Below are 14,407 nucleotides of genomic sequence, written 5' to 3' on the forward strand. Positions count from 1 at the left end.
ATGCTTTAACAAATAATCCTTCATTTTTTGACGTCATCAAGTTGTTTGCACATGCGCTCGTTCTCGAAAAAGCCGCCATATTTGTAGAAAAGGATCATTTTTCTTTTATTTGCTAGTACTTTTAGGTATTGTTCTGATACTATAATAATAAAATTACAAACAAAAGCATCGGTTTTAAAATTCATTGCAAAAGCTTTGTGTTTTTAACGATGAAATTGTTTATAAAGATGGCCGACAACGATAAAATGACATCACAAAAAAACGAAGGAAAGCAAACCAAGAAAGAAATGACTAAGAAGTGATATGCTAAAAGTCAAAAACAAGCTAAAATGGGAGACTGGCCATAATAGTTTAAGATAAAATATAAGCGATATAAATACATAATAAATGTATAAAAAGATAAGTTGCTATGTAGCTCGCATAATCAAAGTTAGACTAGCTTCATATTTATATAGCAATCTCTAGCTACATGCCATCTATACTCTGTATTGCCAAGGTTTCACATCCAATCAGCTGTTTTAATATAAAAGTGACAATAGGAACCTCTTTCTAATTGTTATTAATCTGTTTACCTTGTGTATTACATATAATTTAGTCTTTATATTTATGTTTTCACATTATTTTATATAATGAATCTATTATAATGCGGTATGTAATTAGTAGAAATATCCTTAATTGCTTTTGGGCCCTTAAACCAGATATAATGTACTCTCATACTTTTATCAGAATCTCTGCTCTAAGACGCTTGCCATAAAAATGAAATCAGAATTGATTAACTTCTCTTGTCAAGACGGTATGCTTCATGATATTTTTATTCCGACTTCCTTCGAAAATTGCGTAGGCTTAATATCTAAAAAAAATTTTTTGTACAAATAATGTAATATACAATATTATGATAGATACTATAATATAGCATAATATAACCTAATAAACAGGGTGGTTTCAGATTTCCCTTGCATTGTTGGTACAAGATGGGATGCAAGTGACATAGTTGGGTTCCAGTAACACTCAAGAGAATTGCATTAGCTTTTGCATAGATTGGGATACATATAAGTATAGAATGACTGAGTCGGGCTGGGTCAATGCACCAATAGACGCTGTGAGATATTTACAAATGGCCTAATGTTAGTAGACTACAGTAGATGAACACTTCCCTTATAGCAAACTTGTTCATTGTTTGCTGTGTTTTATTGGGTTCATACATGGTCATGGTAAAGAAATTGCTGTATGCTAGTCACACATCGTTGAAAGTGGCATGACGATGATAAGCTTATGAACTCACTCTGGAGTAAATGAAAATGTTTTATCACGTAGCCCTTTTAATAATACAAATGTTTTTGCGATATTCTTGCATAGATACCCTAGAGAGGCTCTCATAGAGAATCCGGAATAAGATATAATGCTAGTACCCGTGCACTATCAGAGGTCGTCTGGTGTAATAACTACCTGCACAGTTATTCTTATGTATAGCAAGTCGATCGATTGATGCAGGTGGTAGAGTGTCAGTCTATCAAGTTTAAATTGAGAGTTCAAACCCCATTGGAGGAAACATTGTCCTAACCTCTGCGTATTACTACTGATGGACTGGCAAACACAGCCCCTAGCAAAAACTACGTGATGTAAGGATATAATGCATTGTAATATAAACATTATGTAATTTGAATAAATTTTAATGTTTCCTGATTTTTTTATTCTACATGTAAATAGTTGACTGCTGTAATCATTGGAGCTCAGGCTTATCTGTAAGCTTGCAGTTATCCTACACACTCCCCTTTTCAATGATAAGTGGTCAACTATGGTTATCAATTGGTTTTGACAACAACCAGCGAACATTTCTAGCCTTAACTGAACATGCTTGCTATACTGTAGAGTGTAGACGGTCAGCTATTATAGCCTATAAACCATGACTACAGACAACCTTTGGTTGTTCAGACTAATACAGCCGAGGCCATGTCCAGACATTGACGATGAAGTACAGTACATTAAATGCCTATATTGTCTGGAACACATACTCCTAGGGTACAATATGGTTTAATTTGCATATACAGTATAGATGAGAGAGTAAAATATGGTTATACCTACAAAAGGGTACAGTATAATATTAATATTAATAACAATAATAACAAACGATAATTGCAGTACAACACTGTGATGAGAAACACACATGCACACGTCGTTTGAGTCGCCCAGTCATGAGCCCCACCTATCAGCCATACTTGTCATTCTTCAGACAAACACGGCGTATTGGACAATCGTCAGGACAATTAAAAGTCCTGGGAAGCGGAGTTTGAAGAAGTGGGGACTGTATTGACAAAGGTCTCAGGCTATGTTTTCAATGATGAGATTCAATAAAACTTTTTAATTGCAAAAACTACCAGAATGCTTCCATACTTTCAGGGATACGTGATCAGAGTCCAATGGCCATCTGCTCATAATGTCTAGCGACCAGGTAAGTATCATAAAGCGAACTTATTTAAACAATACATTAAAAGTCAACTCCAGCACAAGGCCCTCAAACCTTCCAATAACATTGTTTTACTGCTACATTAATTTATATGTATATAAAACTTGTTTTCTCACCCCAGTTAACCCAAGTGGGTAGTAATGCCTACTCAAGTTTGGGTCTCCTACCAGAAACCCGAACATTGCTGGGACTTTGAGCATTTGCCTCAAGATCTTAGCCGTTCCCAATAAGGCGCTTTTCTGCAACTCACTTGAGTTGATTGTTGCCAGTACTTGGATATAGTGCAGTACTTGAGATTAAAAATCATCAAGTAACAATGTTATTCGACAACCATTCGGTATGCCCAACGACTCTTCGTATCGTATGAATAGCGAATCACGTAAAGCGACTGATAGTAAGTGATAAGGTATACTCAACATCTCATGTAAATATTTCTCAACGTATTCCTACTGGGTTCTTATCAATAATTTACACAGCAAACAAACCTGACCAAGTACTAATTGGTTATCATTCAAATCTGTACTTATTGTTAATGTATTGCTTGTGGGATCTTCAAGTTCTCACACAGTAAGTATTCCCACCACACCAGCCGCCCTTGCCATGTTTTTTCAATTTACTTTTTGCCTATGATGCTTGAGCAAAAATAAAACCTTGCTTTTATGTGATTTTTACTGAAATTATCAAAAAGCCATTAGAAGATCAAATAACTACAATAATAACAAAAAATAGTGTTAATGGTATTTTCATGCATTAGCCTACTAACTCAATATTGATGCTGAACTTTGAGCTCCCTTTCACACAAAGTACCGTTGATCTTGGGCTATATCAGTAACTATGTCATGGCTTATTAGACAAGAGAGGCAAGTGGTTCGTAGACATACAGACACGTCTCCGTTACAGTTGGACGGATTAGCAAGTCTCACATGAGGGTGTAAAGTCATAACTCAGCATTAAGAATATTCTAGAAGAGCTTTACTGACTAATCACACTGAGGTGGCTACGGATAAACTGAAAAACCTCTGCCACTGTCACTAGTTGGTCTACGAACAAGAATTGTTTAGTGTCGGATTAAATATGAAATTCCTTAAGGAGTTCACATCCCTGATGGCCGCCAATGCATATTTAATTGTGTAAATTCTTTCACACAGTTTGCTAGATTACCTGAAACTATTTGTTATATCAAGTTGAGAAGGGCATGGATATTACAATATAGCATGAAAGGAAGTATGCTTATATACAATAGTTTAAACTAGAGAGCCGCAATATTATTCTCAATGATTGCCAGGATGTCTTATTTTTGGGCCCAGTGCCAAATGGGCCTCAGGAATTTTTATCGAGACAGCTTGTGCAAGTGCACTGTGGTTGTTTGAATAAGACCATGGGAAGAAACAGAGCTGCCAATTTTTCAGTCTAAAAGAAGCTAAGTAAAAACTCGTTGAATGAAGAAAAAATGGATCACTACAGTTCTAAATCTTTCGGAGAAATTTGTTTAGAATAACCCATTTACTACTGCCAAACATTAAATTTATGTTGCAGTTCCATGTATTATTAATTAACTTAACAAACTTTCTTGATACTAAATATTTGGATGAACAATTTATTTAGACGATTAAAGAAAAGTTACAAAATACCTCTAACAAAAAGTCATTATCCGTAATAATCGTAACAGAACATTTCAACTAATATTATAGAATCTTAGAATATTATAGAGATCTATAGACAAAGTTCTAAAACAAGAAAAATGAAGAAAAATTAACTTTCAACCATAACCATGAAATATATATTACTTACAACTGCGGAGAGCGGTTGCTAAGAAAGCCCAATAAATTGACTCAAGAAAGTTTAAGGCAGCAACCGTGGTCTAGTGAGTGGGACTTGCGAATTGATGGTTAGTGTTCTGATTTTCAGAAAAAGCCACTGATGGTGGCCCAAAGGGTATTCAACCACATGTTGCTAAACCAAATCCGCAGATTGGTATGGTCAGCTACCTGCAGATATTGACAGAACCCTTTCTAAGGTTTATGATTTTCTAAACATCAAGTTTAAATTATATTCAAAGTATTAAAACTGTTTTCAGCTATCTTTCAACATCTAGCATTGAGCGTTTGCCAGACCCTTAGTTTTTAAGATTTCAGTTTTGTGATACATTAAACCCCCTACAGTCGACCCTCTCTTCTTCGGACTCTGCTTCCCCAAGCTTTCAAATGTTCGAACATGGCTCTGTTTACAAAAGCTGTTTCTAAGTAACAGCGTAAGCCAATCAAATTAATTCTTGCACAGGATGTTAGAAACTTCACTCCTATTTCTAACAGTTTTCAACTATCTTGATCAAAACTAAACAAGCAGCACTTGTTTAGTTACTTTTTCGCGATATCGTTCTAATAAAATTTATTATTATAACCAAGGAAGTAGATCAAGATAGTTGAAAACTGTTAAAAATAGAAGTGAAGTTTCTGGTCTAGCATCTGATTTGGTTGAATACCCTTTGGGCCACCACCAGTGGCTTTTTCTGAAAATCAGAACACTAACCATCAATTCGCAGCTCCCACACGCTAGACCACGGTTGCTGCCTTAAACTTTCTTGAGTCAATTTATTGGGCTTTCTTAGCAACTGCTCTCCGCAGTTGTAAGTAATATATATTTCATGGTTATGATTGAAAGTTAATTTCTCTTCATTTTTCTTGTTTTAGAACTTTGTCTATAAATCTCTATAATACAATTACTAAACAGGCAGCGCTTGTTTAATAATTGTATTTTTTCGATATTGGAAAAATCTACCTTAACACAAGTTCAAAGTTTGAATGAAGAGTGAAGATATAATGGACTGCTCTGAAACTTTCTGGTTTGTAGAAAAACAAGACCATTATTAAATGGGTATGCAAGTGTAACGAAATGAGTTTTTATTTGACCTATGTCCTGCTTTGATGCTTATAGCTACAACTGGTCCATAAACAGGTTTATATGCGTAACATCAACAACTGGTCCATAAACAGGTTTATATGTGTAACATCAACAACCATTTCTAAAGTATAGACTTTGGAAATGGTTGGCAATGAACAGACAAAGTTTTTGTAGATTTCATCAGAAAGTATAGGTATTTTTTCTATCATTTGTGATTGTTTTTTATGTTTGAGGTGATCTGACTGCCAAGATGTTTCATGATTAAAATCGACAAAACTTGATCCTGGTTAAATCACTCAAGAAAAATCCGTGTAAAATGACATCACTAGTTGTTATAGTTGCTATAGTTGATATCGGTTATTATGTTGAAGTTGCAGCGTTACGCGTCTCTATTCTATTGGTCTCTTTGCAACTATAGACATCATAATCACACTTTCACTTGATCTAATCGTTTTAACAGCAATAAAGTTTGATCGGTTTCAATCTTGAAGAAACCTGGCAGTCAAGTTTATCTCAAACATCAAAAACAATCGTAAAAGATAGAAAAATACCGATACTTTTTAATAAATTAACTAATTAACTAAATTTACAGTACTCAATTTTTGATGTCCGGACCGGTCTGTATTAGCAGGAACAAAACCAGTGTTGTCTATATTTAGAGAACATGCCTGAGATTTTTGCTATTAATATCCATAGGTTTTAATAAGAGTGATGAAGCTCGCGCTCTCAAAATGTCACCAAAACTAAGCAAGCAACGCATGATCTGCGTTTAAAAAAATAGCAAAAGATAAAAAAATACCCATACTTTTTAATAAATTAACTAAAAACTTTGTGCAAATTTCTCTTTAAATTATTATTGAAGATATTCACCGGGCGTCATGGACTACACGCACTTACCTCCCTCAGCCCAAGCAGCAGGAAGCAATGTTAACAGTAACAGAACTCTCTCCATATTCTCATAACTTTCAATGAATCAATGTCTTTTCTGACCTCTCGTAGGGGTATTTAGTGAGTTCCAAATCTTTGAGTGACACAATCAACGAGTACCACTTACTCGCGCATACGCTGTCAAGGCAGCAGACTTCCTAAAGCACACAGGACTATTCATTAAATGCGTTGCAGACAAAATGAAGTAAATAACACTTAAGCGGGTGGCGCAACCATTGTACAACTCCTTTAGAATGCAGGATTTTCAACTCTGGTGGTCATATTACATTTGTTTAGCTACATTCAAGCCAAACAGCTGATAGCTTTGTAAATGCACAACTTCATTAGAAGTTTGACAAGCCTGTTCTCAACTAGCAAAGTGATTGGTACAAGTTTCCGTTTCCACTTTTTATACAAAGAAAACAAATTAATGGCTGATAGTGTGTTAAAGATGAACCTGCATAAAATTTTAATACATTTTATTAGAAAGTATTAGTATTTTTCTATCATTTGCGATTGTTTTTGATGTTTGAGGTGATTTGAGTGCCAGGATGTTTCAAGATTACAATCGACAAAGCTTGATCACGGTTAAAACACTCGGAAGAAAAATACATGCAAAATAACTCCACTAGTTGTTATCGTTGCGATAGTTGATATCAGCTAGATATTGCTGAAGTTGTAGATTTACGTTTCTCTATTCTGGTGGTCTCTTCGCAACTATAGATGTCATAATCATGCTTTTTTGAATCTGAGGGCTTCAACCGTGATCAAGTTTTGTCAATTTTAATCTTGAAACATATTGGCAGTCAGATCACTTCAAACATCAAAAACAATCACAAATGATAAAAAAATACCGATACTTTCTGATATAATCTATAAAAATTAGATCTAAGTTCATCTTTAAAGGCTTCCATTCAGGAGCAGACTGCATGGTTCCGTGAACAAGGTGAAATCAGTCATAGAGAAGATTATCATCCATGCAGTGGCAAGATATGTCACTTAAGAATACGAGTCATTTATTATGAAGAGTATTAATGAAATGCACAAATAAATAACTGCCTACTAACAGAACAGATGTTTCTGCATTGACGGAGTTTCGAGTCGAGTGACAATTATCCACAACAACCATAATCTTCTGCTTTGTTGGTCGATATTGTCCTGGAATCAGTTTCAGGTCGCAAAGCTCTTGCGCAGAACGATTACAATAGTCAAATAATATCAGAGGAGCTCTTCATAGTTGATCACGGAGTTCTAACAAACAATACACTCGCTGTAGTTTCAGGGAGTTTGAAAGCCACTGCGCTTGACACAAATTTGATCAGACTTCTAGAAGATCGCTATTACAAAAATGTAATGTTGAGATAAGTTTTAGTTGGTCTACAACACAATGCACGTACGATCTTTTTAATTAAATTCAAGACGCCTCATTCTATACATTGATGAATGCAGAAGACTCGGTGTCAGGTGTCCACAAATTGTCAGTCATATTTATTGCTTTGCGACACTACAGCTAATTATATTTAACACAATAGGGTCAATCATTCATAGCCAAATTTTTTGAAATGAGCTTTATATGGCTTTTTGCCATGTTAAAAGATCGATCTTTTTTAATAAGATCGATCTTTTATATTGTATTGATCTAATTAATGTCGATCTTTGCTGGCATGATGACATTCTGTGCCAAGACTTTTTATTCATCTTCTAATGTATTGACATTTTGATGATCTAATATGTGTCATAGAGAATTGCTCTGTAACCTTTTTTACAATACACACTCGAGCTGCGTCAAGAGCAGATGCCAAAATCTTACAGGGCGAAAGATAATAATAAACAAACTTCAAGGAGCTTCAAGTCGATACGTTTTAGCCTATTGTAATTTACTATAATATTTATTCATTATGCTACCAGATAATAGCTATTTATTTTAGCTATCAGATATGCTGTTTTCGGTCACGACTGCAAATGATAATAATTCTATTATTGAAAAACTTGCCTTACAAACTAACAAGAAATGGTATGCACAACTTCTTTCCATAGAACCGCCGACGAGTAGTTTACCGAACAAAAGCTCTTTCCAGAAGCTTTCCAAGAACAACTTTTTTCTCACATAGCACACTTAGAGGATTACCTAGAGCCGTTCATGTAAAAATGATAGAATATTTTAACGCGATGTTTCGAAAACTATTTTGCTCTACACTGCATTCGTGCAGCCCATGATCAAAAGCATTCTATCTATTATAAGGAACGAACACATTTAGCAATCTGATCAGATCAATCACATAGCCTGACGTTACGGGTAGTTGAACTGACTAAAGTGTGAGAAATTTGATAGTTTTATCTTGATTATCACTCATCCATTTTGACATTTGTCATTTTTTGTCTTTTCTGCTATCTACCATTCTTGTTTTGATCTATTAACCCTTGAGTGGCTAAAAATATATACAATATTTGACTGATTTTAGGCAATATAAGATCAGACTGATTGAGGGTATAAGCTCGAGTCTATCATAGCCTATGAGATAGCATCAGCAAGCGAAGGACTGATTGCTTATCTAGTTCCTGCTTGCGGTATCGAACTGGGCGATCTACCACTACTCAGTTTGTGGCCAGACAATGAGACATTTTGCAAAGAGTTTGAAGCAAAATAAGGTTTCTGTTGATCTCTCGAATACAATATATAGCAGCAGACTGTCACAAATCACTGATGACAAGCGACATATGAAATTACTAAACTAAACTCCTATTGTTGACTGGTAGACAAGGTGGTAAGTGGCTCATTAACTCTATTAATAGTTAATACTTATTAATATTATGTGTTGTTCAGTCAAAATTTTCACAACTAAAATGGAAATGCTATAAACTAACAAACTAATAAACAGGCAATCACTAAAACCGACGTCATCTGATATTGGCCAACTAGCTGTGACAGCCTTCAAGCCAGGACAAGCAGATTGCTGGAAATCATTTCACATGTAGTCAGTGACACATATCCTACAACGTTTAAAGATGAAATTTTCGTCGTTAGCACTTCAAATCTGTACGATCTTTCCAAAATCACCTCGTCCTAGTCCAGCCAAACTCCCTACGTTTCTCTCTAGTTATCATACGCAATGAGATGCTGTACAATATGCTATAATTATGGTTATTCTTAAAGACAATGAGCTGACTGAATACACTTGTCTGCGCGTGTCAATGAGCGGCAGATGCTTGGCTTAAGGTAACAAATCAGCATTGAGCCGCCGGACAGATTTTTATAGATACTGAAGAATCATTAAGCTACTTGAGACTGGCTATAAAGGCGGCCAATAAGAAGCTTTGTCTACACAATTGTCACAAACAATTAATTAATATGTTTGGTTGACATGAACTATTGATTTACCGGACTGGGGGTAGCTCAGCCTTGGCACCATTTTATTGTCCAATAAGCAAACAAGTCAAATCTTTTGTTTCTTTTATCGGAACAATGTTGCCTTAGAAATCAAATAACGTGGAGAAGAAAAGAATGCTATGAATAGCTGAAACAAGTGTACAAGCTTAATGGGGGGCATAGAAGCCTCATTTGAGACCTATATCACTAGTATCAACTAGGGTACTAGTATCAACTACAAAATATGAGCTTTTTGATATTATCCTCACCAACATCTAGTTAAGGTGATCACTTAATTCAATATATAATAGTTAGATCCGAGCTGTCTCTCAACTATGGACTTTCCTCTGCACATTTATGCTGGCTATATAATAGTAAGTGCAATGCAAACAATCGCATATTTGATTGCGTTGCAATGCTGTAACATAATAATGCTAGGCAACATATGTCACAGAGACTACGGTAACATATCCATCGCAGTAAAGATATATTACATTTGTAATTCACTACCCATTAGGCCATGTATGTACTATTTTTACAGTAGTTTTCTTGACTCTATGAGCAGAACTAATATTGATTGCTGTTCAAAACCATGGATATACCAACGTCTAAGTTCAAATAGTGAAGAGATTTGCGAATTAAGCACTGCTAGGTATATTATAATCTAATAGTTATTAGCAGTTAAAGTACTAAGTTTTCTAATATGTGCTCTAAAAATGACTGCATACAGTTTCTAAATGTAACATACTTACGTGGACAAAAGTGAGTTCGAAAAGATAATGATGTGTCGTTTAAATCTCACACAATACGAATGACCTTTTCACAATCATTCATATAAACCATGTATGTTGTGTACCGTTCCAAAGTTAATGCAAAGTTTGATGTTTGTATTAGCTGTGTGTGACAGCTTCAGCAACTCGTATGTGATATGCTAAAGCAATTAGGTAGATCAATCAGTTCATTTCCACTCAAAGTGAACCTCTCGGGTTTTATTGCTTTTTATGTATGTATAGCCTACTGCAAGCGTTACCTTTGCGAAAACTAACATACACGTGCTTCTATTATGGACCTAACACCGACCAATGAGATGACGGGGTCACGGGTTGAGAAAATACTAGTCCGTGAAACAATGTCTGCACGTGCAAATTGCTACAAACAGTGATCAATAGATTACGCGTCTGTTGGCTTGTGTTCAGTAGTATGATTATGAAGTAACGGAGGGTCGAGTAGACACAACTAAATAATCATTGTTTCGTGAGATTCTCTTAAAAAAGAAAATTAAAGTTATTTTTGTTTTTATCACATATATATAATGTGGTAGGCATTGCTAATTTGCATATTAAAAGTAAATATCATACAACGCGTGCTGACCTACCGTGGATTGGATGTGCTGTACGTATGTAAAATATATTTACGTTTGTGTTTTTCATTCTATAGCGAAGTTAATGGTCAACATAATAATTATCTAATGATGCTTTCATTAGCTACTCAAAAAGTCAAGGTTGTAGTAAATATTGAAATTTTAAAAGCCGCTAATCAAAGATGGTCAAAAAGTTGTTATCACCGGTGTATCATTCGTTAAGATATAACTTTAACGTTGTCTCCAATTTTCCTGGTAAATGTATTTGGGCGAACTGAGATTCATAACCTTAATGTTTTTAAGAAGAATGTTTTTTGTAGTATCAAAAGCGAAGTACCTCTTTAAGCCCTAAGCTCTAGGCGAGATATGTCCGCGCTAGGAAACTGGTGCTACCTTAGTTCAACATGAGCCAGTTTAAAAGGTACATAATGGCTGCTATGGTTTTTCCTTAAATTAGCATTGATCACCTAAAGCTAGCAGTAGTAAAGCTTTACACCATGAATAGTGACATTTTTGACATAAAAGAACAATTTTTGAATTTACAATCTGATTCTAGGAGTCTCAGTACAAAATTAGTTCATAGATAATTTTGAATGATAGTTGTTTATTGATATAAAGGGATGACTTGTCTAAGTCTGTTGTTAACCTTTTTCAATACTGATGTTTAGCAGAAAAGTACAGAAATACACAAGATTAGTTAGTTGTAACTAGGATTATGCCGCCAGTTGTTCTTATCACTTGTGGCTGCTGTGTGCAAACACAAACACTACAAACAACAGCTGCTAAGTTCTACAAAATGTCTTGTAAATGTCCGGCATTTTTTTAGATTAACTTTTCTTATCAGTACACATGTTATTTGAGAAGCTATTTTTACTACGCTGTAAGAATATTGCTGAACAGTTGATTCTATCTACTGCAGTTTGTGTTTTTGTTGCTGGAAAACTGGATGCCTACCACAAGATAGAGATGCTAAGTAAATAGAAGAATTTAATGGACTCGCTTTAATTGATCATTCAACTACGGAGCTCGCAACCTTCTGTGGAAACATCTGCCTTGCTGGTAAAAGTCTAACAAAACATTTGTCTCTACCTTTGTCCTTTAATCGTGTTGTATCTAAGTTTGATAAGTGGCGGTGGTACTTTTCCTCGGTATATTAATGTCTGGCACAGCGCGGTAAATCTATATTTCAAGAGTAGTCAAATCAAAGCTGTCTTTTATTTATCGCTCACTTAGTTTGACTGAAAACTTTAATAGAATAGCAATTGATTTGTTGTTCCTAGCCGATCAATAACATACAGTATCTCCAGGGAGCTTAGTGTTATGGTTTTTGTTCAACACCAAACGCAAAGCGAGTTCGCTATCATGCTCTCAGCTAGTACTTGTTGCGTAAAATTTTAGACATTTGATATCCTTGACATGCAATGTTTTGGGATTACCATCAACCACAGCTGATTTTCAATTAAAGTAAGCAATGCAGATAGGCAGATGCTATTTAGGACAAAGCGAGATAACTGTCATATGGTTGGATAGCTTATAAGATAAGATTTTTGCTAGACTTTCTTCAATTTGTTCAAGTATATGCATTCTTGTGCTATTATGTAAAGTTGCGTTGTAAGTTGTGTTTATATATTGAACTAAAATGTACAAAATAAAGGCAATCAGCATTAATATAAACTGCAATGATCTCTGTACACATTGAATCAATCAACTGCAGCGTCCATTTGCGTACACACAATACATTGTTACCCTTAGCATTTAAGCACTGATAAATATTTTCTTGGGGTTTGTTTTGTACAGCTTTTTCAAGGTGTTTAGAGATGAAGAAGTGGCCGTCTCAGATTTCTTTTTGTTGTCGAAACTAATTAATAAGCAAATATCTAATTAATAGCCTTGCTGGGCCCCTTTTGTCTATGTCGAAAGACTGCATGCAGGTCACAAAACATTGTTTTACAACATAACCACTTTAGCGAATTGTTCTAATACTTTTAATGGTTTTATTTCTTTCTTTTATGCATCTACAGCTGTTTTTTTAAATTATAAATTTTATGGTTTAATTTTGGTTTGATAGATAATGCAGACTGTCTTTTGGCAATGCAAATGCGATGGCTATTACTCGAAGTGTGCAATGGCTTCAACTCTGCAGCAAGTCATCCAGCTAGTTTTTATGCAATTTCTGGTAGGAATTTTGCGATATGCAACTTCTAACTTCTTCCTACTGGAATAGCATGTTTTTATAACAAACAGTGAGGTTTGTAGACAACGTCACCTCAAGTATTTTGATTCCCTTGTAAAAACAATGACGATCCAGGGCTATACAGTTACTAGTGAGCTATATTGTTATATAAACAGCCAAACACCTTCCACCTCCATCATCTATTACAACTCTTCTCTTTCAGGATATCCCAAATATTTACCTTAACTTCTTTCGGTGACATTGAAAACAGCGTTAACCAAATTGTAATGTTCAAAACTACCCATTCACTGTGTTAACGTAGCTGACAAGCTTGTTAGTGTAGTTGAAAAGCTAGCGTTGTTTGCTGTGTGCTGAAATATTAATATACGGTAATAACTTAGATTTGTAGTTCTGAAAATACTACTTTGTTAATGTGCAGAACAGAAAGTGTCTATATCATGGCGTGTGTTCATAACTACTTTTGGAATTTTTTTGCTTTTTCAAGGCATTTTTATGCTTAATGTATCACATTAATGATAGAAATCCTGGTAATTTGACTAAACAGATGTGTCAAGTATGTGCCTCTTATATCTAATTGATTTGATCTGAAGCAAAAATTTGCAGTTTTTCCTAATCTTGCGCTTCCGCTACCTTTCCATTCTTACTTTCACTTGCCAGTCTTATTGACTGTGACAGAATGTGATTTACATACATAGTGATTGTAACGCTGAGTATGAAATACTATTATTGTGTTGTTTCCCTGCAATAGAGTTATTGTGATGACAACTCATTTTGTTTTATTGTTACATATCTACTATAGATCTATCTTTTTAAAAGGTCTATTGAAATCACTTGTCTTTTAGTGTCCAAAGTTCAAATTCTGAATCGCTGCTTTTGTTAGAGCTGCTGCGAGGAAGTTAGAAAACCATGCCTACGAGGATGCAGACTAGGCCTCCCTTTGTGCGGACAATCCTTGATGACCTGAGGATTGTGGGCCGGCTTATCTTTATCGATTTTATTGGCTCCCTGATTCTCTGGCCCATCATATTCCTCATTTCCATCTTATTCATTCCACCCGTGAGTTTACCAGTAGTTGCGATAAATTTGCTACACTTGTTGCTCGGGTATGAGAGGTGAAAGTCTGCTAATTCTGCTAAAGTCTGGTTAGTAATTGAGTTTCATGCTGAAATGAATGAGCATAATAACTCATTACTA

General features: G+C 35.1%; 2 protein-coding genes across 2 annotated transcripts in view; one reads left to right on the forward strand and one right to left on the reverse strand.

Annotated features, from left to right (window-relative positions):
- LOC137403960 (neurogenic locus notch homolog protein 1-like) overlaps positions 1-10,646 on the reverse strand; it is a 38,187-nt gene extending 27,541 nt beyond the window's left edge. Inside the window, exons 1-2 of the mRNA XM_068090097.1 lie at positions 10,412-10,646; positions 6,263-6,450 (exon numbers count right to left, since the gene is read on the reverse strand). Coding sequence (XP_067946198.1) covers positions 6,263-6,317 — 55 coding nt within the window. The 5' untranslated portion in view covers positions 6,318-6,450; positions 10,412-10,646. The remainder of the gene's footprint in view (positions 1-6,262; positions 6,451-10,411) is intronic.
- Positions 10,647-10,890: 244 nt separating this feature from the next.
- The window catches only part of LOC137403935 (uncharacterized), a 40,318-nt gene continuing 36,801 nt past the window's right edge, over positions 10,891-14,407 (forward strand). The window contains exons 1-3 of the mRNA XM_068090061.1: positions 10,891-11,051; positions 11,939-12,078; positions 14,094-14,269. Coding sequence (XP_067946162.1) covers positions 14,120-14,269 — 150 coding nt within the window. The 5' untranslated portion in view covers positions 10,891-11,051; positions 11,939-12,078; positions 14,094-14,119. The remainder of the gene's footprint in view (positions 11,052-11,938; positions 12,079-14,093; positions 14,270-14,407) is intronic.

This window comes from Watersipora subatra, chromosome 9 (assembly GCF_963576615.1).
Source record: "Watersipora subatra chromosome 9, tzWatSuba1.1, whole genome shotgun sequence".
NCBI lineage: Eukaryota > Metazoa > Bryozoa > Gymnolaemata > Cheilostomatida > Watersiporidae > Watersipora > Watersipora subatra.